Genomic DNA, 27,056 nt, shown 5'->3' with positions numbered 1-27,056 from the left:
GCTGTATAACCCCTCCTATAGTAATCCCAGTATTTGAAGTGAATTTCACATTGTGGGATGTGTTTGTGCATGTGCGCTGGGTGTGGGAAGCGAATTTCGTGTTATTTGTCAAGCATGTAGAAAGAACTGTCAACGAAATTCCCACACTCGCAGGATTAATACATACTATGTGTACTCCATACATACATTACTATACTCATATTTGCTTTCTCCATACTAGTAAAATGTTTAACAAATGAAACCATCGTTCTTTCTATTTATTTGGTTTTTATTATATTATTTCAACCCAAAGAGGAATTTTGTAAAAAAAAATCTTAGTTACTGTAAATTGATATTTTTGCATTTTTTTCCAATTTTATTTGTATGTCTTCCAATCATTTTATTATTAAGGCACCTTATTACTACTGTTACAGCGTAAACATTAAATCTTTACTGCTGCAAATAATTGTGAAACGCATTAATTACATGCACACACACCACACATACTTGACTGCATACATTTTGTCCATATTATTGATTGCTGACTTTATTCACTTGAGAAGCAACAAATTTGTTTTGTCGTATTTATTAAAACTGCGGGTATGAACTAATCGTATTTGTAAAATGATCTGTGAAAAAAAATCATCCTTCTCTCCCTCTTCTTTTACCTTTAACGTTTACAAAACCAACGCATCTGAGGAGAAACAACCAATAAGAGACAGAAGGCATGACTGACAGTATCAACAATTTAACAATTTGCTCATAGCCGACACACCCCAACAACCTTACGCTGACCTGTTGCCTTGGGCTTCAGGAGCTTTGCTGAAACTATTGCGGAATATCCTTATCGGGAAAATTAAAATAATGCAAATAAAAACTCCATCCTTCTTTTGCCAACAACTGGGCATAAGATTAGCAAACAGAAGCAGAGCGAAGGGGCTGAGGATTCAGAAGCGACGTGGAATTATCCACATCTCTTCTTGATAGAAATGAATTAGTGAAGTGAGGCTGCATTCGAACATTGCTCGCTGTTTTAAAACTGAAAAATTCCCCTTCTTATCCATCATTGCTGTTACAGCTGTATGCAAGCTTGTTCTCTGGCTGTTTAAATCTGTCCGTTGTGTGTAATGTATGTGTATACAGTAAGTGTACATGTGTTTAAGTGCAGTCCATTTACCATTTCAGACAGTTCCGTCCCAATACTATTAAATTGGAAACATCCATCCATCCATTTTCTGAGCTGCTTATCCTCACAAGGGTCACGGGAGTGCTGGAGCCTATCATCGGGCAGGAGGCGGGGTACACCCTGAAATGGTTGCTGGCCAATCACAGAGTACATATAAAAAAAACAACCATTCGCACTCACATTAACACCTACGGGCAATTTAGAGTCTCCAATTCATGCATGTTTTTGGGATGTGGGAGGAAACCGGAGTGCCCGGAGAAAACCCACGCACAGGGAGAACATGAAAACTCCACACAGGCGGGGCCGGGGATTGAACCCCGGACTTCAGAACTGTGAGGCAGACACTCTAACCAGTTGCTCACCATGCTGCCAAATTGGAAACAACCCCCACCCCCCAAAAAAAAAAAAGAATGCAAGGTATTTGTAGTTGTTCAACAATATTGGAATAGAGTGGATAAGTGCAGAAAACTCCACACTGTATCCACAATGCAATTATCACCTCATTGTGACTGTAACCAAGCCTCAACAATATCTCTTGAGAAGAAATGGGAGTAAAATGGCCTTTTAAACTTAAGAAAATGATATTTAGAAATATGTTCAATGCACATTGTTCATACATCAATTTTCTATACCATTTACCCACATTAGTGTTGCCAGGCATGCACATCACGTATGGGTGAAAACCTTTAATTTGAAGAGTGTGACTTTGAGCACTATCCTTCCAGGTGCTCCAACAGAGCCCTAACTTTGTGCTGCAACCAGGTCAAGTCCAGACAGGTGCTCCCTGACTGATAAAGAGCTATGGGGAAGAAGGGGCTCCATTTTTACCTCAGCCCTAATATTCGAGGGACACATTGCATCGTTAACATGTACACCCTATTTTCACCAGGAGAGCCATATAACTATATTGATGATTTTACTGAGAAACTGTTGCTGATTCAGGGTCATTTTTAAAGCTCCCTTGCCTTGAACGGAAAGTGCAACTATGTATAATTACTTTAATTTCTCCAAATTGCTACTTCAGAGTGCAGGGACAACTTACGAAAAAAAAGTCATGACAGAGGTAAAGCACACAGAAACACCCACGCTGGCATTCGGAGTCAACAAGCTTCAACGTGTGTAGAATAAAAAGGAGATGATGAATAGACTTAAAAATGAGACAGTAGAGTGTAAAAAATCATAATTTCATTCCAACACCCTAAATTATAAAGCTGAAAAGAAGAAACTAACTACGGACAGCGAAGTAATTGATGATCAGCTTGTAGAGGGTTGGGAAAAAAGGCTTCTTTTTTGGGGGGGGATTTCAAGTGAGTGTTTCACTTTTTATAATGGTAGTGGGTAAAACTTTTACTTTTGATGACATGATTTTACATTCCTCTTTGATATATGTACGGTACCGTACAGTGAGTCAGAGTGAAATAATACTGACAAGACTCCAGCGCAAAATGCGCAATAACTCAAGTGCAGAGAAAGGTGGAAAGATGAAAGATGAACAAGTTGTGACCGGAAGGAACCGAATGTCAGACAAATGACACAGGTGGGAGACTAACTAGGGAGGGTAGATAGTTTACTGGCTACAAGAATCAATTAAGCACTGGGGGTGGGATTTAGGAAAATTAACTGTAGGGCCTTTTAACTCATTCACTGCCAGCGTTCCCAGTTAACATGGATATTTGACTTCTAAAGCCGTCAATGGCAGTGAATGTGTTAAAAACATATGTAAACAAACGATATTTTGGATGTCAGTTATGGGAGCTCAGTTCAGTATCAAAGTATTAATGTGTTTTGCTTTTCATTTGGCATTTCTTTGCGACAGTTGACACAATATAGACAGAAAGTATGTTTTTGACAAGGATTACCATCTTTTTAGACTTACGCGAGTAATAAAAAAAATAAAAAAATGTGCATAAGACAAAAACAGTTTCACTCATGGATGCAGCAATTCATAAACTACAAAACTGTCTTGATGTGGCACATCAAACACAAAAATTGTCCTCTCAACCCGCGTTGACTTCTTCACCGACCAATCAAGTATGTGCCGTTTTTCAGTAGCTAAAAATAATCTATGCATACAACAAAATCCAATGCATCTCTCCTTACCTTTTGGCTTTGACATGATAGCGTGGGTGTCTTAGCTGTGGGAGATGCAGGTGAGATGCATGATCATTAAAGTCAGTAAAAACAATCAAATATTACATTTACTTACACTTTGCTCTGAGTACCATCCGCTGGCAAATTGACTCAACGATACAACTCATCTGAATGTATCGAACAACTTCCTGTAGGACCAGCCATATCATAGCTTGACATAAAAATCACTTGAATACACAAGAAATTAAATTTGCTTGTCCTGACTGCACCATTAAGTCAGATGCAGCATTGTCATCGGATGGAGAACAAGACCGAGGAGCCATTTTCGTTTCAGAAGAGGGTTAACAAGGAAGCGCCCTCCTCTTGTTTAACAACGTTTTGGTTTTTGTGCTACTGTCCCATCAGCAGTTGTCTGGCAGAGGACTTTTATTTTATTTTTTAGCAGCATTTAAGCAGTTTTCTTAGCATCACTCAAGCCAGGTGAGGACGGCACAAATTTTGAGGAACTGCTGAAAGACACCCAGTCAGTTTCATATCCAAATGAATGCACTTGAGATACAATCATGTCAACAGGTAAATTACATAATCTATACAGTGAATCTCTGTTTATTTCAGAGATTATGTCCCACACACAATAGGTGAAAATCTGTGAAATAGAGAAACCATATTAAAAAAAGAATCTATTGTTTTACCCCTCCTACACAATTGAAAGACATTTAAACTACACTTAAACCTTTTAAAACATACTTTTTAAACCTTTTTAAACTGATGGCAAGCATACAACGTTTTAAAATACTATAAATATTGTAGAGTGTGTATACTACATGTGCCTTCAAGAGGCGGGGCTTGATAGGGTGGCATGTGACACCGACAAGTCTGCGTGAGTACCTGGGCGAGAGCTGTGGCCAACAGCAGCTTCTGTGTGTGTAATCACTGTTTTATTTATTTATTTTTCAGGTGGCCTAATAAATGGCTGAAAAGTGCATTGGCGACAACCTGTGAGGGCATTAGAGTAAATAAATATACCGTGAAAAGCAATTTTTAGAAAAAATGATCGCGTTAAAAACCGCCAGGCGTGTTACGCAGCTACTTGCTTGACCATCTATCCCTTTTCTATAATGCCTATCCTCATTTGGGTCACTTGTAAACTGGTGCCAAACACAGATGACTTTCAGCAAGAGGCAGGGTACACCCTGAACTGGTCGTCAGCCATTTTTGGGGCACATATTTTTGAGGCACAACCACTAGACCACCATGCTACCCACATGTGACGTGACTGTGGAGCGAAAAAAAAGATTTCATTTCCACAGACACTGTATAATACGCTTAAAATAACAATGAAGAAGATGCTACATTAAATGTCTTCAACCTGCATGTCACAAGGTTTGCCAGAAGCTGTACTGTCCACGAATGACAAACAGCAGCATTGCATATCATTACTGTTCGAGTTCTCTTGAAAGATTTAACAATGTAATGACCACAGGACAAAAATAATCTGGTCAAGCGTTGCTACGGACAACCAAATGACCGCTTTTTCTCTAGCTCCCCCCTTGTTACGTAGCGTGCACGACACACACACAAGTGACACATGGGACAGCTTCTCTCCCAGCAACATCATCACTCGTTTTCCCACCCTTGTCTCCATGGAGACGTGCTTCCAGAGCTGGCAGGTTCCTGACCGTTGTGAATCAGCACAGACAAGAAAGGAGGGGCGGTGTACGTCTTTGTATTTCAACATAACTGGGGGGGGGGGGGGGGGGGGACATTGGGTTATCTTTGTCTTCACACTGACAGACAAATGCAAAAAGGACGGAAAAGATGAATGGCAATGCTCAAAATGCGCAAAATCGGAGATGTATTTCTACAGTTATTTGTAATATAGATTCAATTTCATTGGGCAACTCAAAATCCAATGATCAACTGGCTTTACAGATGTGACTGAGATAAGCAGACCATAATATTTCATAACAGTTGTCTCTGTAATGTCAGACAGGCAGAATGAAATGTACATATATCATCCTTTTGTTTAACTGATGAACACTTTCACTATGTGTCAAGATAATTTAAGTACTTTGCATTTTTTTCCCTCAATGCAAGGGCAATTTTATAAAACTTAAAACAAAAAGCAACTGATGCACTAAAAAATGGTTACTTAAACGCTTTGAAAATTTTCATTTGTTTTTAATTATACAATATTTTTGTAATATTTACAAATATTTAATACAATATCTTAATAACATTTATAGTTTTTAATATTAAACAGAATTACTTTTTAAATTATATTAAAATAAACTATTGTTTTGTGCTAACCTATTTAAAATGGTGACAAAACTGAGCAGTTTCACACCAATAGAATCAAGTTAATAATTAATAATAGAATCAAGTTAATAATTAATAATAATCAATGCAATTGTTAAAAGAAAATCCATAAATGTCCCTAACTTCTTTGGAATTATTAGAAATCACAATAACTTTTTAGTACAATTTTCCTATATTTAGGTGCAGAGCAGGTTTATCCAGGAAAAGACTTACAGTATATGGAAAGCTGTTAGAGCATTTTATTCGGTATCCTTGATATCCATCTTAAAGTCCATGTATTAGTATGCTCTTTGCCTAGTAGATGATGCAGCACAAAAACATTACAACAACTTGTAATGTTTTTTTTTGTTTTTGTTTGTTTTTTTACTACAAGTGCAACTTTTAGCCTACTAGTGACCTTCAGGATGTCAAGGATATCAAACAAATACTAAAACGCTTTTGACATCCTTGATTTGAAGTTTAACGTCCATCTACCACTGTAGACCCCAACAAGAACAAGAAATTACAGAGGCGCGTTGTGCTCACATTTTCCATTTATCCAGGTTCTGTGGAGAGCAAATGTACAGTGGACAAAAACCTTCTCCAGAGTGCTCAGAACCTCAGACTGGGCCGAAGGTTCACCTTCAAAAAAGAAAATGACCCTAAGCACACAGCTAAAATAACAAAGGAGTGGCTTCAGAACAACTCAGTGACTGCTCTTGAATAGCGCAGCCAGAGCCCTGACTTAAACCCAATTGAACATCTCTGGAAAGACCTGAAAATCGCTGCCCACCCATGTTTACCATCCAACCTGACAGAACTGGAGGGGATCTGCAAGGAGGAATGGCAGAGGATCAGCCAGAGCCCTGACTTAAACCCAATTGAACATCTCTGGAAAGACCTGAAAATCGCTGCCCACCCATGTTTACCATCCAACCTGACAGAACTGGAGGGGATCTGCAAGGAGGAATGGCAGAAGATCCCCAAATCCAAGTGTGAAAAACTTGTTGCATCATTCCCCAAAAGGCTCATGGCTGTATTAGCTCAAAAGGTGCTTCTACTAAATACTGAGCAAAGGGTCTGAATACTTACGGCTGTGTGATATTTCAGTTTTTCCCTTCTTTTTTTTTAAATCTCCAAAATAGTTCAATAATTCAGTTTTTTTCTGTTTATATGGGGTGCTGTGTGTACATTAATGTGGGGGAAATGAACATAAAAGATTTTAGCAAAAGGCTGCAATATTAAAAAAGAGTGAAAAATTTAAGGGGGTCTGATTACTTTCCGTACCACTGTACAATTTTCAATGTTAAAAAAATTTTGGTGTTTTTTTTTTTTTTTTTTTTTTTTTTTTGGGGGGGGGGGTTATTTGTATGACATGTCCATTCTTTTAAAGAAAGATTATTGGAGATATGCGTGTTTTGAGTTTCAAGTGTGGTGATGGAACGAATTAAACTCTCAAATCACCGCTGTACTAGTACATGAACCTTGGGCTGGATAGTTACGACAAAGAGCGCCTTAGTACATTACTAGTACATGGACCTTTAGCTGGATGGAATAAATGCTCAAACGGCTTTCCGTAGACTAAAAGGGGTAGCAATAGATCTGCTGTGTATATTCCGCAGAAGAGGAAACATCATTTAGTAGTCTCGTCACTCTGCACAATTTGCATATCTGTTGTTGAACAATCGTCGCCATTCATGTGTGTGAGAACTATCTGAACTATTTGCACAATTGTCACTGTTCCAGATTATCGCATTACTAGTCGCTTTAAACTGCTTTAGTTTCTTGACGACGCTGCACCATTTGCACAATTGTCACTGTCCCAGATAATCACGCTATTAGTCATTTCAAACTGCTCTCAATTGCTAGAGGACTCTGCATCATTTGCACAATTATCATTGTATCGGCATTACCGCATTATCAGTACCCTTTCATTGCTCAGTGACTTCCCGTAGTGTGTTTTTATGTCTCAAAAGTATTTTTTGTCAAAATGGCTGTGTGTTGTCGTACTAGAGCAGCTAAGACCACCGGAGACAAATTCCTTGTGTGTTGTTGACATACTTGGCGAATAAAGATGATTCTGACTTGCACTGCTGTGTGTGTGTGTGTGTGTGTGTGTGTGTACAGTTACAGAGGAAATGAACCTCAGTAAAAGGTCAGATGTCACTGGGAGATTCTTGAGAGGGTGGCTGTGGGCGGTGTTACAAGGGGCCATGCTGAGGTTTAATGGGGGGTTTCTGCTTCTGGTTCCATTCTTGTCAACAGAGAACATTTACATTTTTACTTCGAATGTCTGCGATGTGTCAGTGTCCAAAGGATAGTGCCAGGGCCAGTGACAAGTGACTTCCCTTAAAGTGTCCTCACTAAGACAATGACTTTTACATTTGGTTTGCTCTTTAAAGTACAAAATACCTTCTTTGGTTTCACTGGAATGCTATGAACCCCATAAAAGCACAAGATTAAAGTCGTAACCTTAATAACAATAACAACAACAATAATAATAACGCATTGCCCATACGTAGCAATTTTCTCGGCACTCAAAGACACAACAATTTCAAGCATTATTCATTCACTCCTCAGTCACAGTAAAGCAAGTGTGGGGGATGTAAAATTATTTAATTTTTAAGAAGTTTTATATGGTTTGTATCTTGCAGATTTTCACATATTGTGGGTCGGTCTGGAAAACATCCCCTCAAATAAAAAATATATATATTTTTTTAGATTACAGCTGTAACCTTTATATAATAAAATTATCTATTTTCAAGATGAAAAGTTGGATATTTTTTATATTCAAGTCGTAGTTTTACAAGAATATTGTACATAATTTAATTGTGCGGTTGATCAGTATCATCATGACCATTGGCTTTGTCACTGAACTGTAGAAGCTATTTAACTTACTAATTACCCACCCCCTCCACCCCCCCAGACTCTGCGGTCTTGGTTTCTCGTAGCAGGTCTAGGCACAGACCCGCTATCAGATTTATAAAAAAATAAAACAATTACAGCATCAACAAGATTTAACGAGGTATGGAAAAACAAGTTAAGCATAACTTTAAACCACAATAACTCAAGTGAACCCAGCTAAGGCCTGATGGTTACAAAGAACCGCAAAACCATGTGCACAACCTGAAGGCAAGCACCCCGCTAAAACGTGATGGGAACATTCCTATATGTTCTTAGGAACGTGTGGCCACTAGTTACGAACACCAGTGGGAGGCATTTAGCATTCTTGTCTTATGTAACGACGGCTTCATGTGACGCGGGAGAACAGACATGACATTGTTCTCCATTCCTCTCATACTTTTGACAATTCAAGTCACTGAGTGTGGGGATCACTCGTTTATCGCTGCGAGCCATACAAAATGATTCACAGGAACGCACGCGCGCACACACAATCAGAGCAGGACGGAAGGTTCTTGCATACAGCGTTGCCATGGCACACACTCACCATGGCAACAGAGCCGGCAACGAGGGAAGAGAACGGCGGCGGAGTTGTCGTCTGGGCCACTCAGACTGAGACATGGATAGAGCTTGTGTGGAAAGCCGCGTGAGCATTTATTCAACGTCCTTGAGATCAAGCTTAAGGTCAATAGTTTGTTATCAATAGTAAGACAATTCAGCACACTAGTAAAACAACTGTCTTACAGTACTAATAATGTTTTACCACTACTAGTGCCACCTTTGGCCTACTAATTAAACCTTACAAGTGAACTTAAATGATCAAACAGCTGCAAAGCGACCAGTGACATTATAGAATTTGACTAGTTAACATCTAGCGCTATACTAGTAGTACTAGTAACACGCATCTAACTAGTGCACCGTTTTGCCTCACTATTTACATGTACTTGTCCTACTAGTATGCCAAAGTTGTCCTACTTGTCTGCACAAATTTTGTACAGTGGTGGAAAAACATGTTACACATGTTCTACTAATCAAATTATCTTATCAGTGAGGGCAAAGAGCATGGTATTTGTAGTACATGGACCTTAAGCTGAATATCAAGGATAGCAAATACATTTGAATATCCTTGATATCCATCTTAAGGTCCATGCACTAGTTTGGTCTTTGTCCTCACTAGTAGGACAATATTGGCATACTACAGTAGTAGAACAACTACACGTTACTGCTGAGGCAAACCTGTGTGCACTGGGTGACAACTGCGTGCTACTAGTACTATTATTAACATTATAAAATGTTACTTTGCCTCACTTGTAACATATAGTTGTCCTAATTGTGCAGAAATATCCTACAGCAGTGGAAGGTAGTAGAGGGGGGAAAACATTACTAGTAAGCAGTTTTGGAAAGATTACGTAGAAAATGCACTTGGTTACAATTACAAGTTACACTGTTGAAAATGTAATAATTGTGTAACTATTTCAACTACTTTCTTCGAGTAATATAACTAATTACATGTGATTACATATGGATTAGTTTTCTTAATTTTGAATGAATGCATCAAGAAGACCCTTGGATGTTTCCTTGAAAACAAAAAGTAAAGTAAAACCATGGATCACTATTTTGGAGTTAACCATATATTGGTTCTTTAAATAAACAAACTCATAACAAAACATGCTGAAATGTAAATACCTAACGAAAAATGTTTGTTCAAGGTATGTGTACAGCATGTGGAAAACCATGTTATTTGTGAGGAAAACTGTGCACTAGTGTGCCATCTTGAAATCTTATTTACAAGTACAGGAAACGCCCCGAGCTAATAATATAGCTGCAAGGTGTTATTTCCGTGCATCATAGCAGTGGATGTTTGCAGAGTTTCAAACCTGACTGACTGCATAATCCCAAGTGCTTAACACTAGAGTCCCTCCCAATGTTATTTGTGATTTAATTTAAGGTGGATGTGGTAAGGTGAGGATGTAAAGTGCTATGATTGACATGCTTTCTCCTTAAATGATTAATTTTAACTCTTGAAATACTCCGAAATTGACTTTTTAATACAGGGTACACGCATAGCGACGACAATCGGGCCCAATTTTAGCAATGTGGCATTGATTAACATTAAAAGGTAATATTGCGCAAAACTTGATCGTTACACGGTGAGGAGGCATTTTATTTCAAAGAAGAGGTTGGTCTTCATTGGATTTGTTTTCTTTCATCGTCATTTAATTAAAAAACGGCTGAGACACAAAGACACCGATTATCATCGCTAAGCCTTTTTTTTATTATTCAAATTGAAAGTGACAGTAATTTAACTGGCTTTTGAAGTGAGTGTTCTCAGGCGTACCTCACGCAAGACTTCTGATCAGACTACATTACTGGGAATAACGGGGGGGGAATTGTACTAAAGTGGTATTTTAAGTATTTACTGTGATCTGCCCTTAAATTGAATGGAGCCTCAAAAATATATCTGTCCCATTTTAAAATGACTACTGTGAAAAAAACCGTCATTAAAACAAAAAAGCTTGCAGTGCAGAACACAGTGCACTTGTTAAAACAATGGTGGTTTCCCCACTATGTATTATATTGTTGAAACTCCATGGACGAAGCAGATGTCGTCTGCTCAGTGTGGAGCCGGTGGACGTGGCACACAGTAACCTGGCAACAATAGCTGACTCAATGGGGCCATCTATTGGCCAGAGCACCCATTGGACACTTCATGAGGGACACCTAGGCATTCTGAGATCCAATACAAGAAAAAGGTATATCAAAAATTCAGTATTCATTTAACACTATGCTTATTATTATGGTTGTGGAACTGCACTGCATATACTCACTGCTGTTTCTAATATATCAGTGGCATTGTTTAACTAGATGAGAGGCTACAAATCAAATCAAGAGGCCTGTTTTTTTTTTTTAAATGGAACAATCCAGACTTTTTTGGGGGCGGGGGGTGAATTCTGATATTATGTCGGTGAACATTTTGTAACCAAAGAGCGCCATCGTGTGTCAAGACAGCATAGTGATTTTGAACACTGATTGTATAGTTATTGCAATACAACCACAAATGGACTAATTCTTTAAGCATTTTTTTCTCATTAGCGGTTTTATATTAAGGTGTGTCCTGATTATTACCTTTTAATTCAATCTCGTTTTAATATTTTTTTTAATTTCTGTAAAGCACGATGGATTTACCTTGTGAATGAATGGTGCTGTACAAATAAACTTGCTTTCACTTTAGCAGGAGCTACTTAACATAATGTTAATATAACTAACCAATTTTTAGGGCTGGGTAAAGGAAGAAACCATTACATTTTCACACAATTCTGGATGAAGGTAAATACAGGAATTTCAGCAATGTTTCGAAATGTTCCACAATCAGGTGAATAATGAATTCATTGAAAGGGGGCGGGGGGGAATATTATCTGTGAATACTACTCAAGAGCTTTTAAAAACTTAATTGCCTGTATTGTGCCACCTGCCTTTATTGTGTATTATAATATGTTGCAATTGTGTGTGCAAGCTGACTTGGGGAGAGAGGCGGGGTAGACCGGGGCCCCAATATCATCCCCTGGCTTGGTTGCCAGCCAATCATAGGGCACATATACAGACAAAATCATTCAAAGTCACACCGATGGACATTTTAGTCTTAATTTAACCTAACATGCAAGTTTTTGGAATGCGGAAGTCATGTTTGTGTTCCTTGGTGAAAGTCTCCCGTGTATGGCGTAGTTCAATCAGCAAGTTGATTTATTTCATAAATAAAAGTAGGCTCTGTTACATTGTGATTCCAAGCAACATCTCCACATGATTTTGTCACTTCGACTACAAATCATCAGGCTCCACTCAAGTGCGGTCACATATTAGCGATATTATTTTTGTACCAAAGTACAGAACTGGTACCCTTCACTGACAATACACAGCTGCTGCCTCTTGAAAATTTAAAGTATACACACACACATTGTGGTATGTGCTATAGCCTCTGTCGTATTTACTGCATAATAAATAAACATTTAAGGTTTGTTTCAAATAGGGGAACATTGGAAAATATAATACATCAAGGGCATTTGCACTCAATGGCCACAACATTAGGTACAGCTGCAAAGAGATTGAGTACAAGAGCTGCCTTTGCAAGAGAAAAGCTTGATGATAAAAAAAAAAAGGACAAAATTTGTATATTATTGTGGTTGTAGTTTGCACTGCATCATTGTGGGAGCTACTGTATTTGTAATATTTTCTCAGTAGAACATAGTGAGGACATGTTTTTGTACCGGTGCACCTAATGTGTTCTGTGAGGGGGTGCGAAAGAGCAACATTCCGTGATTAAACAGAACACATGATCTCACCTGAGATGACGCAGCTAACCTGTAAGACAAAATGAGCATGCATCCTCGCAAAGATCTGCTGCAATCAGTCAGTCACACTTGCTGACTTGTTAAAGACAAAAAAAAAAAACATTTTAGAGACACAACATATGGACAGCGTGTATTAGAAGAAAGCTAATGCATCTCATGTGCTCCATAGTTTTATACTGCAAATCGAAATGTTTTGGCATTAAGAGTAAGACTATCCGATCTCCTTGCCAAGTTAACAATGCACCTTTTATTCCAGTGTAAGATGAAAACTGTATAAAAAAAAAATATATCATTTCTGCCTTGAGGATCTGTTCTGGCATGTTTTGCATATGGTCACCACAGTTATGAGGGTCACTGGTTACAATGGAGTACAAAGGGGTCCATTTCTACCATGGCGATGTAACCAGAATTTGTAGTCGGATCGTGCCCTATTCTGAAACTAACCCACACTATGGCAGAGGTCAACTAACATTTAGATGAAAAACGCTTCTAGTCCTTAAAAATAAAACAACCAAATGAAAAACAGCAAGTACGGCAGTAACTAAGTGCGCCTTCTTGTGCTGCGTGATTAAAATGTACTAGTATTCACACCCATCCACATATTTTTATGCTCTTTCTGCAACACCCCTGCCCACACACACACACACAGACACACACACACACACACCAGGGTCCTCACACTTCCAGTGATTGTTTTCCAAATCAACTCATTTGTAAACTATGAATATTTATTTGTAATCCTGTGAGTTGAGATGAGCCCTGTATATGAGCATTTCTTTGGCACCATCTTGTGGCACTTTGGTGCCAAGGAACTAGGATGAAATGAGTTGAGGAGCTTCATGTAGTGGATTGCCACCATCAAGTGGTAAAATGGTGCCAAGGAACTATGTTGACATGAGTTGAGGAGCTTCATGTATTGCATTACCACCATCTTGTGACATCCATAGGCAAATATGGAGTGCGACAATTACTAGCGGATTTTTGCTATTCGTGGGAGGGCTTGGTCCCTAATCCTCACAAATAGTGACGGTTCTGTGTATTTTTATGCCGCTGCGAAAAATACTTCATTGTGACCAGTCCATAACCTCGAAACCTTGTGTGTCGGGTCTGTCATAAACCAAGGACCCCTCTACAAATGACAGATCTTTTTTTATATATGTTGTAATGTGAGGCTTGCCGTTTGTACATTTGTCCACTATGACATCCCACTTTGTGCTTCAAACCTCCTCGATTGGTAAGAACTGTTCCGTTCGAGGCGTGATCAGCCGTGCGCAGCCTTCAAGTTATCTGCACAAGCACAATACACTACTTCCTTTGTCACCATCTCTTCTCTGCCTTCTTGTTTTCAGCTGCACGGCTTTGGTTCGCTGCTCATCCCGCGCTCACGTTCGGGGGTCTCAGTGCTGCAGGAGGAAGTTGGTGGCCATGTTGATGTCGTTGTTGGACGCGCGAAGGGCCTCGAGGGCATCCATCCGGGAGAAGCCCATTTCCACCAACCTGGCAACCTGCAGGAGGCGAGCCATTGATAGAGTGAGAGGCATGTAATATCATGTAAGCACGGACATTAGCATTTAGCTATAGACATAAAGCACATCTTGCTTAATGAGCAAAGCTCTTTAGCACCACCTTGTGACGATGTAGGGCTATACAAGACTTGTTTCTATTGCCATATTTCCTTTTGAACCTTGTGTTTGGTGATGTGTCTGTTGTATGTAGCACATACAGAGATCCACGCCCTAACTGTCAACAGCTTGGTGATGAAGTGCTGCCAAGACTAGTGAAAATATCTATCGATGCTTTTACTGTCTTGTGTGTGCTTCGCAGTTCACACTCTCATTTCAGCTTTGGGGGTTAATAAAAAAATAACTGCCTCTGATGTTTGGCCACATATCCGCTGGATGTACCCCTCTACATTGGCCCAGAGTAAAGGGGGTTGGGGAGCAGTGGCTCATTTGCATGACAAAGGACTACCTCCTCAAATCACACAAATTTCAACAAGACTAGGAAAAGTGTGAGAAAAGTAAACTATAATTCTTGATCCTTAGGGGTAATTTGACAAAAAGCATGTCACAGAAAAATGACCAAAAAAAACACTTTGCATAATGTCTCCTTTAAAAAGACATTTTCTACTAAAAGAATCCACAGTTAATAATTATCTGTCTCCAAAGAAAATATATAATATTTCTTATTGTGGTTAGAGTTTTCAGTGGTGTAGAAGCGCACTGAATCATACTGAGAACTATGTCTAATAATGTGGTACCTTGTCTAGTTTCAGGAGTGGGTCAACATTAGAAAAACCTGTTGTAATGCATCCAGTACCAATCCAAATGAGCATTATTAGCGTCACAAAGGTAGAATTTTTTTATATGTCTCTTGAATTGGATCTCTTTAGAAGTGTTCAAATCAGAAAGCACAGGCAAACATGGCTGCACCTGTTCCTCGACGACTGGGTTGTCTAATGGTGGCGGAGGTGCCGAGGGCTGTGTCTGAGCCTGCGGCGAGGCCTGTCTTCTGCGTCTCAAGGAGGGGAACAACCTGATCCACTGGAGCAACCCAGTCCGCTGAGACAAAAAGGAAACAAATTTGGACATTTAGATTGTTTCCACTTAAGATGAATAAGTGATGGCAGCTCTGGCCTCCTCCCACATTCCACAAACATGCAAGTTAGGTTTGTTGAAGACAAAGTTAAAACAAGAAACTTTTCGGTAAATTTCCATGGGAAGTCCATCCATCCATTTTCTGAACCGCTTATCCTCACTAGGGTCACGGGCGTGCTGCAGTCTATCCCAGCTATCTTTGGGCAATGGGTGGGGTACACCCTAAACTGGTCGCCAGCCAATCGCAGGGCACCATGGGAAGTCAAGATGTGGAATTTTGGAAATACAGTGAACCTCCATCATTCACTGGGGCTAGAGAGGGAGCCCTGCTGCGAATTGTGAAAATCCGTAAGCCCTCCCCTCCAAAAGGTCTATATTGCCTACAGATGCCACAAGATGGCAGGAAAGTATTATTTTTTTCCCATATGAAACTCCTAAACTCACTTCAACATACAGTAATTCCTTAACACAAAGATGCCACAAGATGACAACTATTTTTGTCGAAATAAAACTCCTAAACTCACTTCAAGATAGTTTCTTGACCAGAAATGCAATCAGATGATGCCAAAGTTATACTTGTATTGCTTTGACCTGAGCACAAAAACACCAAATAGTTGAGTTTTGAGCAAATAATGGAGAATGTGTACCCAAAATAAAATTCTGCAATTAGGTGAATTTGTGAAAGCCAAACTGCAAATATGCAAGATTAACTTGGAATTGAGGCTGATCTAATAAAAATGTATCATGTGAAAAGATACATTTGAACATTTTGTTTTGTCATAAGCATACTGCAAAATAGATCGCTGTCCTTGCCCATATGTAAGGGTATTAGAGTGCTGTAATATATTTTTTTTATTATTCAGTTGAGCTGTGGCGTGCCTGGAGCTCGCTCTTAATTCTGGCTCATAACACAAAGCAAAATTAATTAATTAATTAATCAACTACGTAACGGTTCAGAACTAAAAAAATTCAAGGTGGGACACTTGTAAATCAAGGTACCACAATATTTCCATAAAATCTAGTTGTTTTAGTCAGGCTTATGCTAAAACATTAACTATTTTTAAGTTCCCTATTAAGAGCCAACCATCAATCTTGTAAATTCCAGCTTTATTCCAATTAACTCCCATGAATTCTCATGGACTCCAACTTTGAAAGTTCCTGGAATTTTTCAACCCTAACCCGGCCTCTCCCCAAAGTCAGCTGGGATAGGCTGCAGCTCATCCGCGACCCTAAGAATAAGTGATAGCAGGCCCTACTTGTGGTTGGTGTCTGGAGTTCGCGCGAGCCTCGTTGAACTGGGCCAGCAACAGTTGTTGATCCAGTTGATCCATCCGCTGTTGCCTCTGGATGTCAAGTGTGGCGCCCATCCCCAGAGGCGCCTCACTGATTGGTTGAGAAGCTTCGAGGGTAAAATAAACACACATGATCATGTTTGTACATCGCTGCTGTGTGAACTGCGATGGCTCTGTTTTGGACTCACTGGAGAAGAGGGGCTCCAGGAGGTAACGTGCCACAGCACACAGCCAGGCAGGCACAAAGAGCAGCTTCTGGAGCCAGAGGACATTGGAGTGGTACAAACCACCTGAGATCTGAAATACATACATAAATGAATATATTGTGTCATGATATGGTGTGTTGACATTTTTAGCCCAGTTTAGCTTACTACAGTGGACCCTCTGAGGTGAATGTTCTACTTTGGATGTACAGATTTCGAAGTAATATTTCTCATAAGAAATAATGGGAACCCAATTCACTTTCAAATCGGGTCATCCTTTCGGAGACATATTTTATTAGGGAAAATTCACTATTTGTTTGTAAACAAATACTTCAGAGTCAAAATGTAAAGATTTGGTATTCATGTTTGATGTTTGCACCAGATTTTCCTGACATTTTAGCTTGAAATTCTGAGTTGTTGAACTACTGAACCACTCGAGGGTCCACATACTTTACGCTGGTCCTCTACTAGGCCTCTGGACAATCATGTGACTCACCAGTCCGCTGAGCGCCAGGAGCCACATGAAGGGGCTGGACGTGAACAGCTATAAAGACGGTGGAAGGTTCACAATTAGACGTGCGAAAAAAGGGAGACAATTCAGAGAGCTGAATAGAACCATACCTGCAGCCCGACAATGTAGACCAAAGTCTTGTTGCTGATGTTGATGCTGCCCAGGACCTGGGAAACTGGCACCTTGGGGATGGACAAGTAGAAAGGCACAAAAAGGGCAAAGACTGGGGCCAGCCTGTGGAAGTCAGGAGTCAACGATCAAGTTTGTTATGATAAGATTTCATTTGCAAGAATGTCGATGCTACTCACAACCCTGCGGGCAACTCCTCCACCTCGCAGTTGAAGAACAAGGAGAGCGCCTGAGCAAACAGGAAGTCCAGCAGTGCAGAGAGACACCAAGTGCCCAACAGGAAGGACTTCACAGGAAGACAGACAGAAGGCAGTAGGTACCTTTACTACCTTGACTTACAAGTTTAATTTTACCAATTTAATCACACTACCAAATCATTTTTTTTTCCAATTGAAATGAATTGAAATGCCACCAGTCCAATCTAGCCCGCAATAAATGGCTGAAAATAGAAGTTAGAGGCCCTCATAAATAACGTTTTGTGCTTTGTAGTAGCCATTTCAGGCAAATGCGATGCCCCAAGTGGAAGCAAGTAGCCTTCACCATCTCATATCATCAAAGTTTGATCATCATTGATACGTACAGCAAACTTCCTGGAGCCAAATCTCCTCTCAAAGATTCGGAAGTTGTATATTAGAAGGCCGCTGCAAAAGGAGTCCTTAACAGTCCAGACACACCAGCCGGCCGCACAGCAACCGCCACACCTACAATGATACATCCCAATTGTGAGACACTGTTTCCCATTAATAATTGAATATTAGAAAATGACTTTTCGTCCACAAGTACAGCAAATGCCAGCTACCTTAAGACTTTTACTCAAGTAATATACTGCAAGGTGACTTTTACTTTTCTGTTAAGGTACTTGTACAGTACTTTTACCCTAGTATTGCTTTCAGGTACTTTATAAAAGACAGTCCTGAGAGGACTTTATACCTGTTGCTGGTGGCTGACGGCAAGCATGTTGTACTCAAACATGTGCTGGTATTTTGGCAGCAGGCTGAGCATCACCGTCAACCCGCTCAGTACTAGCAGGAGGCCTTTGGACAGAGGAGCCTTGTCTAGAAAGCACAAAACAGAACCTTATTGTTAAATTGCTGGGCGTATGTATTGTATACATGTATGTATTTATATGTGGTACATGTGTATAGGCATTATGGGCAGATATATTTAGAAATATATTATAGTATGTATTCATGTACGTACACTATTATATATATTTATATGCATGTATACCGAACAAGAATATAAACGCAGCACTTGTTTTTCAATCCCATTTTTCATGAGTTGAACTCAAACACCTAAGCCTATGTACAAAAACGGCCTACTTCTCTTAAATATTGTCACAATTCTGTGTTAGTGAGCATCTCTCGTTTACCTAGATAATTAATCAACCTCACAGGTGTGTCTTAGGCTGCCCACAATAAAAGGCCTCTATAAAATGTGCACTTTTATTGTATTTTACTTCTGGACGGATGATTAATCTGACGTGATGATGAAGATGTAGGATCGGAAAACATTTTCATTTCTTCCTACTCCTTTTTGAACCAGCAGTACATTGTGTTTATTTTGTAGGTTTTTCATTTCCTCTTTTGTTCATCATGTTGGAAATAAGAAGTTCAATCAATCAAAATGAGAAAAAAAGCTACTAATGGGCCAAAATCAAGGTCAATCGAGTCCTGTAGGGTGAATTTGAAAGTGGGAAAATTACATAAGTAATAGTGGCAGGGGAGAATTTTGATTGTTATTATGCTCATGTAGAAAATGGAGTAAAATATTCTAAAACCTTTATATATTGATATAATATTAAAGCGCAGTACTTTTTTCAGTTTCAAATTATTTTCTATACAATCACTATGATCAGCTATGAATGATGCACACCTGTAAACGTTAAACTGAAGAACTATTTTCTGAAGAAATCTTGAGGTTTTAATTTTTGAAAAACGGTAGTTCATTAGAACAAAAGGAAAACATTTTATCATGCGGTTTCGGCTCCGTTGGCAATAAATTTGATGATTGGATTTTTCTTGAAGAGTTTTGACAAAACTGAGGAAAGGCTCATTTTAAGTCAAAGATGTAGCTTTGACTTTAAATCCACAAGACTAATTTTGGATATTTCAACAGGTACATCTCAGCTGGCTCAACCCAACACGCTAAAAACAACAGCGTAAATGCAAGTAATTGCGTTTTATACCTTCTGCCTCGAGGGGGGGGGAATAAAAAAATGACAACTCGATGCTAATCGACTTAACTGAGCTAGCTATGTAGCCATCTAAGTGTCCAAGACGGGAATACTCACACAGGCCCCGCGAACCAGTGGTGCTAAACATAACGTCGAAGGGCTTCAGAACACGCGAGAAGACACACGGCGTTGTGTCAATAAAAACTACGAACGAAACAATGAGGTGAAGTTGAAGAAGCGCTCCATGCTGGGATGAGAAGTGGAGTAGTTGTGGAGGCTGCCTGGCTAGTAGGGACAGAAAGGGGAGCGCCACCTCTACTACGGAAGCCCCACAAGACCAGAAGAGTTATTATTATTATTTTATTTTTTTAACGGAAGCTAAACTTTTCTTCTGCAACTTGGTCACTAGAGGGAAGTGTTTCATTGCGTTTAAACCTGAAAAGACTGAAAAAAATAATAACAGTCTTAAAGAACGAACGTTCTTATTCAGGTGTTGCAGTCAGTAGCACACAGGACACCGCGGAGTGTTTATTAATTACTACTTAACAATATCAGTAATGAGTATAATCATTCATCTTCATCATCATCGTCACCATCATCATCAGTGTAATACATTAAAAACAAATATTATTGTACCATCATTTTCTATATATTATCATAATTAATAATAACCAGTATGATATATTGAAAAATACAAAAATAATATTATAATAGTAGCAGTAGTATTTATAAACAGTGTAATAGATTCAAAAATATGATTTTTCATCGACTTTCGATCCACAAAGTAGAAAGCATACATATGTACATACAAATATATCATTTTGTTTACATGTTACATTTAAGTTCCTCTGGTAAATGGGACTGTGGTCCAACTTTCGATTGAGTTATTTACTAAGAGATGTACTTTTATCTATATAATGCATGTTAAATTTAGGATAAATCTATATGTGGGAGTGAAATTGGGATTTGGTGGCATGCTGCCCGACTGGTTAGCGCATTGGTCTCACATTCCCGAGGTCGTGGATTCAAATCCGGGCTCCGGCTTCCATGTTTGACCTTTGCATGTTCTCCCGGTGCCTGCGTACGTTTTCTCTGTGTACTCCGGTTTGCTCCCACATTCCAAAAACATGCATGGCAGGTTAATTGAAGATTCCAAATTGTCCGTAAGTGTGCATGTGAGTGTGAATGTTTGTTTGTTGATACAGTCGGTGCTCGGCGATTGGCTGTCAACCAGTTCAGGGTGTACCCCGTTTCTTGCTCAAAGTCAGCACACCCAAGAGTCATGACCCAAGTGAGCGGTACGGTGAAAGGATGCATGGATGCATGGAAATTGGGATTTACCGTCTAAGCATACAGTATTTTTTGCCCACGTGATTTTCCCGATAAAGGGAAACCTGGTGAGTCATCTCACCACCCACTCTGAATAACGCAGTCTTAACTGTGTTCCATGTTATTATTGTTGCACCTGTACGTAGCACTTCCGGCCATCTGTTCCATGTAGCCTCAATGCGCACAGTGTCATAACTTGTCACGGTGCAGATTCCTTGCAAGTAGGCCCTGCTGCTTTGCGTCACTCCAGATCAAACGTAGGGGACGAGGCCCTCATGTGTGGCTCTGGTGGCTCCGATTGATCCTTGAGCGCCGTCTTATGTCCAAGTACAACAGCTGTCTAATAGTATTGCGTGCACGGGGACGCAGCGGCCCGTTAGTTCCCATTGGTTAGTTCCTGCCCATTAGCTCTATTTGCTTGCCGGTGGTCAGACGTTGAGTGCGAGGAACAGCTTGCTAATTGTGTTTCAGACCTTCTCTGTCACCGGCGTAGGAGTCGGGTCTAAAAAGGTTGCTTTGCCCCTGTTCTCAATCAAAGATAATCAGATTAAACGGCACAAAGATGTGTACGTGCGTGCGTGCATGTTTGCATGTGTGTGTGAGTGTGCCAATAAAGAGAGAGCAGATTTGGAGACAGCCTTGACTCCTGCTGTTTGCTTTGTTCATTAAGAGGAGATGAGCAGATGGTTTGCTGCTCTGTTGTGCACACACACACACACACACACACACACACACGCACACACACACACACACACACACACAGACACATGCATACACAGTCAGGCCTGTCACCTTAGTTTCATCCTCCATTTATCTTTTCCATTACACATCTTTCAGCAGGACAATGTTACAGTGAGCGCGCGTGTATGTGTGTAAATGAAAGACAAGGGAGTATGAAACAGTAGAACTGTGCCCAATGAAGACACACTAAAGCGTTTCCACACCTCGCCTAACTCTATGTGGTCATCCCCCCCCCCCCAAAAAAAAAGGCAATGACTCATTCGTTAATCCATTTGTGAGTCACACTGCGTATTTAAGGAGGACAAAAAGTACAGTAGCACACAGTGTGTCACCTCTTCCAGGAAATGCCACATTTAAAAAATCCATATATCAGCTCCAGTGGTGAGAAGCAACAAAGTACAAATATTGACTCTAAGCAGATTTTCCACATATATGTACTTTCGACACCTATTTAATCAGTACTAATTTTAGCAGTCTTCTTTTAATCTGTACTTCTACTTACGGTGATTTTTTTTTTTTGCCACCTCTTAACAGATCTAGCGTTATGTAACCCAAAAATTACCCAACTTTAACATGGTATCGGCAGAGGAAGGAAAACCAAAGACTCAGTTTTAAGGCAACTTTGTACTGTATGTAACATGACCACAAGGAGTGGGTAACGTGCTCTCAATATTCAATCACAACATTTGAAGAAATTCTGCATTGAAACGATTTACCTTATCTATATCCATCATTTGACAACAATGTGGCATTTTTAAGTTCTTAGGTTCGAATCTCGGCTCGGGCCCTCCTGTGTGGAGTTAGCGAGTTCTCCTCATGCTTACGTGTTTATTCTCTGGGCTCTCCGGCTTCCTCACACAACCCAGGGTCTACCCCGCTTCTTTCGTTCAAAACCAGCTTGGATCTAACTCACTTGCGACACTAGTGAGGACTACAAGAGCCATAGAAAATGGAGACCCTGGATGTATACGTCCATATTAATTTTTTTTTTAGTTGCCTATCATCAGATTAGAGCACAAAAGTTACGCCCACCCATTCATATTTTTCATAGTGCTTGGTCATCATTTGTTGTGTGGATAGTTGGATCTGATTGTATCTAATGTTGTTGTATGTGATTGACTTTGACTAGCCAGGTCACCACTGAACTGGTCTTTTACCTCGTTAAATAAAGTTTCAATAAAAGAAATAAATGTTTCATTAGAGATTCAAACCTAGATCTCATGACTGTGAGGCAGATGTGTCAACCAATCCTACACCACACTGCCACAAAATTTTGGGCCCAAAATTCTGATCATGCTGATCATGTTGCACATACTTTGTTCCAAATGGCATGTATTCTACCAAGTATATTCCCAGAAATAATGGTCAGAATCCACTTATAATCATCCAAAAAAAAAAAAAAAAAAATGTACTTCCAGACTTTTTCCGCCCCACATTCTCATGTTTCTAATGGTAAAATGTCAACCGTAATAAAAAATGCTTTGTGTGATGTGGAGAAAAAAGATGGAGAGGCAAAGACACATTTTAATATTAAAAAGTATTTGTATTGTCTTGTCAAACTGCCCTACTGCATAACATACACCATACATGTACTGACTATACAACATGCCTTTTTCTGGATTATAACAACATAAAGCAATAACTATATATGTACACAGCTGGGTTACAAGTTATACCGTTCACTTGTGTCCAGACAAATAACAACTACGCTCCTCGTCAAATAGGATCTCGGGTGAAAGAAACACAAACAAACGCATCATCAGAATAAAGGAATTGCAGCTACTACAGTCCAGGATTGGGTAATAAATGCAATAAATTAAAGGTAGAGAACAGTGGAAAAAGGTCAAAAGTGTGTTTCTTCAATACATCCCAGCCGTCTGCAGGAATACTCGGCCCTCTGAAAGACATGCAAACGCAAGATCAATTCAAGCGTTTTTATGGTGAATCCTCCAAATGATCATCAGATTTGACGACATAGTCTGCCCACATAGGACAGGGTAGAAAGAAATGTTTCACAATATAACATCGGGGTTGGGGCTCATTTTGGACAATTCCCTTATAGGAGTTTATCAAAGTACAAGTCTTGACATTTGCCCAAAACCAATGTATCAAACCAAAATGGCTGCCTTCCTCTTCAACTTCGTGCACGGGCCCTTGAGAGTTTTCCATGCACCAAATTTCATAGTGGTTGCTGAAACTGGTGCCCGCCGCTAAATTTTTTCCTCTACTTTCCGAGACTGCACGAAATGATAATCACATTTTGATGCTGTTTTTCACCCATAAATTGATGGCCTAGGCAAAAATGCTTGGCAATTTAGTGTCATCTATTTGTCTAGTATACCTGCTCCTATTGGGGCTCATTTGGGACAATTAACTGGTAGGAGTTGATCAAAGTACAAGCCCTGCAATTCACCGCAAATCGATGCATCAAACCAAAATGGACGACTTCCTCTTCAGTTTCGGGCATGGTTCCTTTCAGGGTTTTCATGTGTCCTGATATGATGGACATGTCTGACATGGACATATCTGGACCAATTTTCTAGTAGGAGTTCGAGCTCTGGAATCTGGAATCGCGCAAAAATTGCTTCAAACCAAAATGGCCCAACTTGAGACATTTATATGTGTCCTGTTATAATAGAGATGCTCACTAAATTTGGTGTTGATTGGTAAAACTGGTGTCAGGGGGTGAGTTTTATTTTTTACTTTACGTGAAATCTCGAAATGATAATCAAGCTCTGATGATATGCTACGCCCACATTAGTCGCCCACCTGTCTAGGATACCTGCTTTCGATTGCGGCTCAATTTGTCAAATTCCTCAGCAGGAGTTTATCAAAGTACAAGCCCTGGAATGTGCCCAAATTTGATACGCCCAAATCAAAATGACCGACTGTTCTGACAGACAAGTCCACCCAATTTCATGTCAACTGCTGAAAATGGCATCAGTGGATAAATCTTTCTCATGTTCCAAGTTCCCAACTGAGTGAAATTATCAGGGGAGTTGTGTTGGAACCCCTAAAAACACACACTTATACCAGGATACACACAAGTGCAAAAATAGGTAATATTGGTAGATTGGCAAAAATAATTATTATAGTGAATCCAAGAGGGCCTTTTGCCAGGTGCTTAGGACACCATTCAAACATCCGTCCATTCATTTTTGATAGCACTTGTCCTCCCTCTATTAGGGTTGCGGGTGAAAGTTATGGGCAAGAGGTGCAGTTTACCCTGGACAGGTCCCCAGCCAATTGCAGAGCACATACAGAAAGATGACCATTCACACCTATGGACAATTTAGGCTTGAGACTTCAATGAACCTAAAATGCATGTTTTTAGAATGTGGGAGGAAGCCTTAATACCTGAAGGAAACTCAGGCAAACACAGGAGAAAACAACAGATATCAGGTGGGATTCCTTATGACAGAATATGCTTTGCGCGATCAATTCGTTAGTATGATAATTAACGTACATGGTCCTACATTGTTTTGACCTAAGAGCATTATTAAAAAAAAAAACTGTTAATAAGAGAGGCTCAGCTGAAAGCTGTTTTAATTTTTTCTTTTTAAGGCATTTGATCCCGGTTTCTGCACGATTAAACTTCCTGGCACAAAGGAAGCGCATCCTGCCCCCGCCGTCTGACAGACAATTCTCCTTTAAATGATTTATTACTGGGTGTTAATTATGCAAATGATGTCCAAACAAACTCATCACGAGAACAATTAAGACAGCCGTTAATTAGTGGCTAGTTCTCTTCTTGCTTCACTGGCATTCAATTAAAAAAAAAAAAAAAAAGCTCCTTGGAACAAGCTCGCTGACTGCTGCGGCGGGCCCTGCGTTCGCTCCATTGGGGGATTTGGGGGGTGGGGGGTAGAACAGAGGTGGTACAGCCAGGAACTTCAGCTTTTCTTCTCTGTCTCTCTGTGTCTGTCCAACACGTTGCATTGTGTCGTTAATCCAATGGCCGTGGAGACAATAGCGTGGGACAAATAATAAATATATTAAACGTCGCGGTGCATTAAAACAGAAGGCGCAGTCAAGCGAGTCGTGCTCAGCGGTGTTTCTCAGAAGTGCTGCGCCTCCCTGCGAGAAAAAAAATCACTCAAAGGTCCTTCCAGCAGACTGATCAGTGAGGCATTGAGTGGGCAAAAATGATCAATTACTAGCTCTGGCCAAGGGTGTTGTGCGGGAGTTTTATGTGTTTGGTTGTGAGCTTCCTGTCTACAGTTTTGAATATACAGTGGTACCTTCGCTTACAAGTGGCCGAACGTAGTTTTTCCAGTTACGAGCTGCCGCTCGGTCGATTTGTTGCTTTGTGTTGCGAGCATAAATTTGAATCAAGTCTGTAATATCTGTCGTAATATTTTGCAGAGGATAAAGAATATATGCTTGGGAATATTGTTATATTGTCTGTCTATGTGTTGCTACACCGTTCGTGTTCCATTAGCCATCCCTTAAGCATTACAACACCGCCACATAGTTGCTATTCGTTAGTCATGGTGTGTCATTATGGGTTAGAATTATGCTAGCTGACTTAAAGGCAAAGTTAGGTGGTTGTTTTAAATAAACAACATAATTCTCCACTTCCCTACTTCCCCACTTTTCACGCTGCCCATCCCCACCCTCATTTTTTAAAATAGTGTTGCAGCCCATGTCAAATGTAATTTTTTTTGCACATGCAGCACGATACATCATATCACAGTTGAGTTCAAGCTCACTAACAAGGACACAAGCTGTTGTGAGTCGCAGTCAGACAGCTCTTTTGTTTAATACCTTGCACTGTTGCGTTAGCGTCCAGCCTGTCGTCCTCCAGCTTGACAACGTCCGCGTCCTGGGTCACAGACTCTGTCGGGAGAGAAGCGGCTGATGATTGATGTGCTGCGCTTTGGTCATTAATGAATAAAGGAAGTTAATTATAAGGCTAACGAACAGTCAAGGCTGTCGCGAGTAAACATTTGTTGACATGACATTTTCGTAAAAAAAAAAAAAAAAAAAAAAAAAGGAAAAGAAAGAACGCTTTGTGTTTTCGGCGTACCCGACAGCGCGCCAACGGCATGCTGCAGGAAGCCTTGCTCTGCCTGATCTCGGAGTTTCACCTCCTCCTCCAAGGCCTCCTGAAGTCTCCTCTTACTCCTCTTTTCCTTCTTCAGTCGCTTCTGGATGATAACTGAAAGAAAGCACAGGAGGAGGAAAAGTGATAACAATGAAACCATCTATTAGTTTTGGCCCGTCTGTAGGCTGACATCATATCATGAAGAGTCAGATGAAATCATTATGCATTAG

At 40.0% G+C, this 27,056-nt stretch overlaps 2 protein-coding genes across 5 annotated transcripts in view; both read right to left on the bottom strand.

Moving 5' to 3' along the window:
* Positions 1–11,997: 11,997 nt before the first annotated feature.
* On the bottom strand, positions 11,998–20,017 carry ubac2 (UBA domain containing 2). The gene is given in 11 exon segments (XM_061690042.1): positions 11,998–14,306; positions 15,234–15,362; positions 16,655–16,797; positions 16,879–16,987; positions 17,390–17,437; positions 17,515–17,638; positions 17,713–17,819; positions 18,114–18,194; positions 18,196–18,234; positions 18,464–18,588; positions 19,827–20,017. Coding segments are annotated over 11 exon segments (1,044 nt in total). The 5' UTR covers positions 19,858–20,017; the 3' UTR covers positions 11,998–14,198.
* Positions 20,018–23,330: 3,313 nt separating this feature from the next.
* dachc (dachshund c) overlaps positions 23,331–27,056 on the bottom strand; it is a 42,250-nt gene continuing 38,524 nt past the window's right edge. For all 4 annotated transcript variants that reach the window (XM_061690846.1, XM_061690847.1, XM_061690849.1 and 1 more), the window contains 3 exons: positions 26,809–26,940; positions 26,547–26,618; positions 23,331–23,676 (listed from right to left, as the gene is read on the bottom strand). In XM_061690846.1, the coding sequence (XP_061546830.1) occupies positions 23,639–23,676; positions 26,547–26,618; positions 26,809–26,940 (242 nt within the window). In that variant the 3' untranslated portion in view covers positions 23,331–23,638. The remainder of the gene's footprint in view (positions 23,677–26,546; positions 26,619–26,808; positions 26,941–27,056) is intronic.

This window comes from Phycodurus eques, chromosome 11, assembly GCF_024500275.1.
Source record: "Phycodurus eques isolate BA_2022a chromosome 11, UOR_Pequ_1.1, whole genome shotgun sequence".
NCBI classification, from domain to species: domain Eukaryota; kingdom Metazoa; phylum Chordata; class Actinopteri; order Syngnathiformes; family Syngnathidae; genus Phycodurus; species Phycodurus eques.
This window is presented reverse-complemented; position numbering and strand designations above follow the sequence as displayed.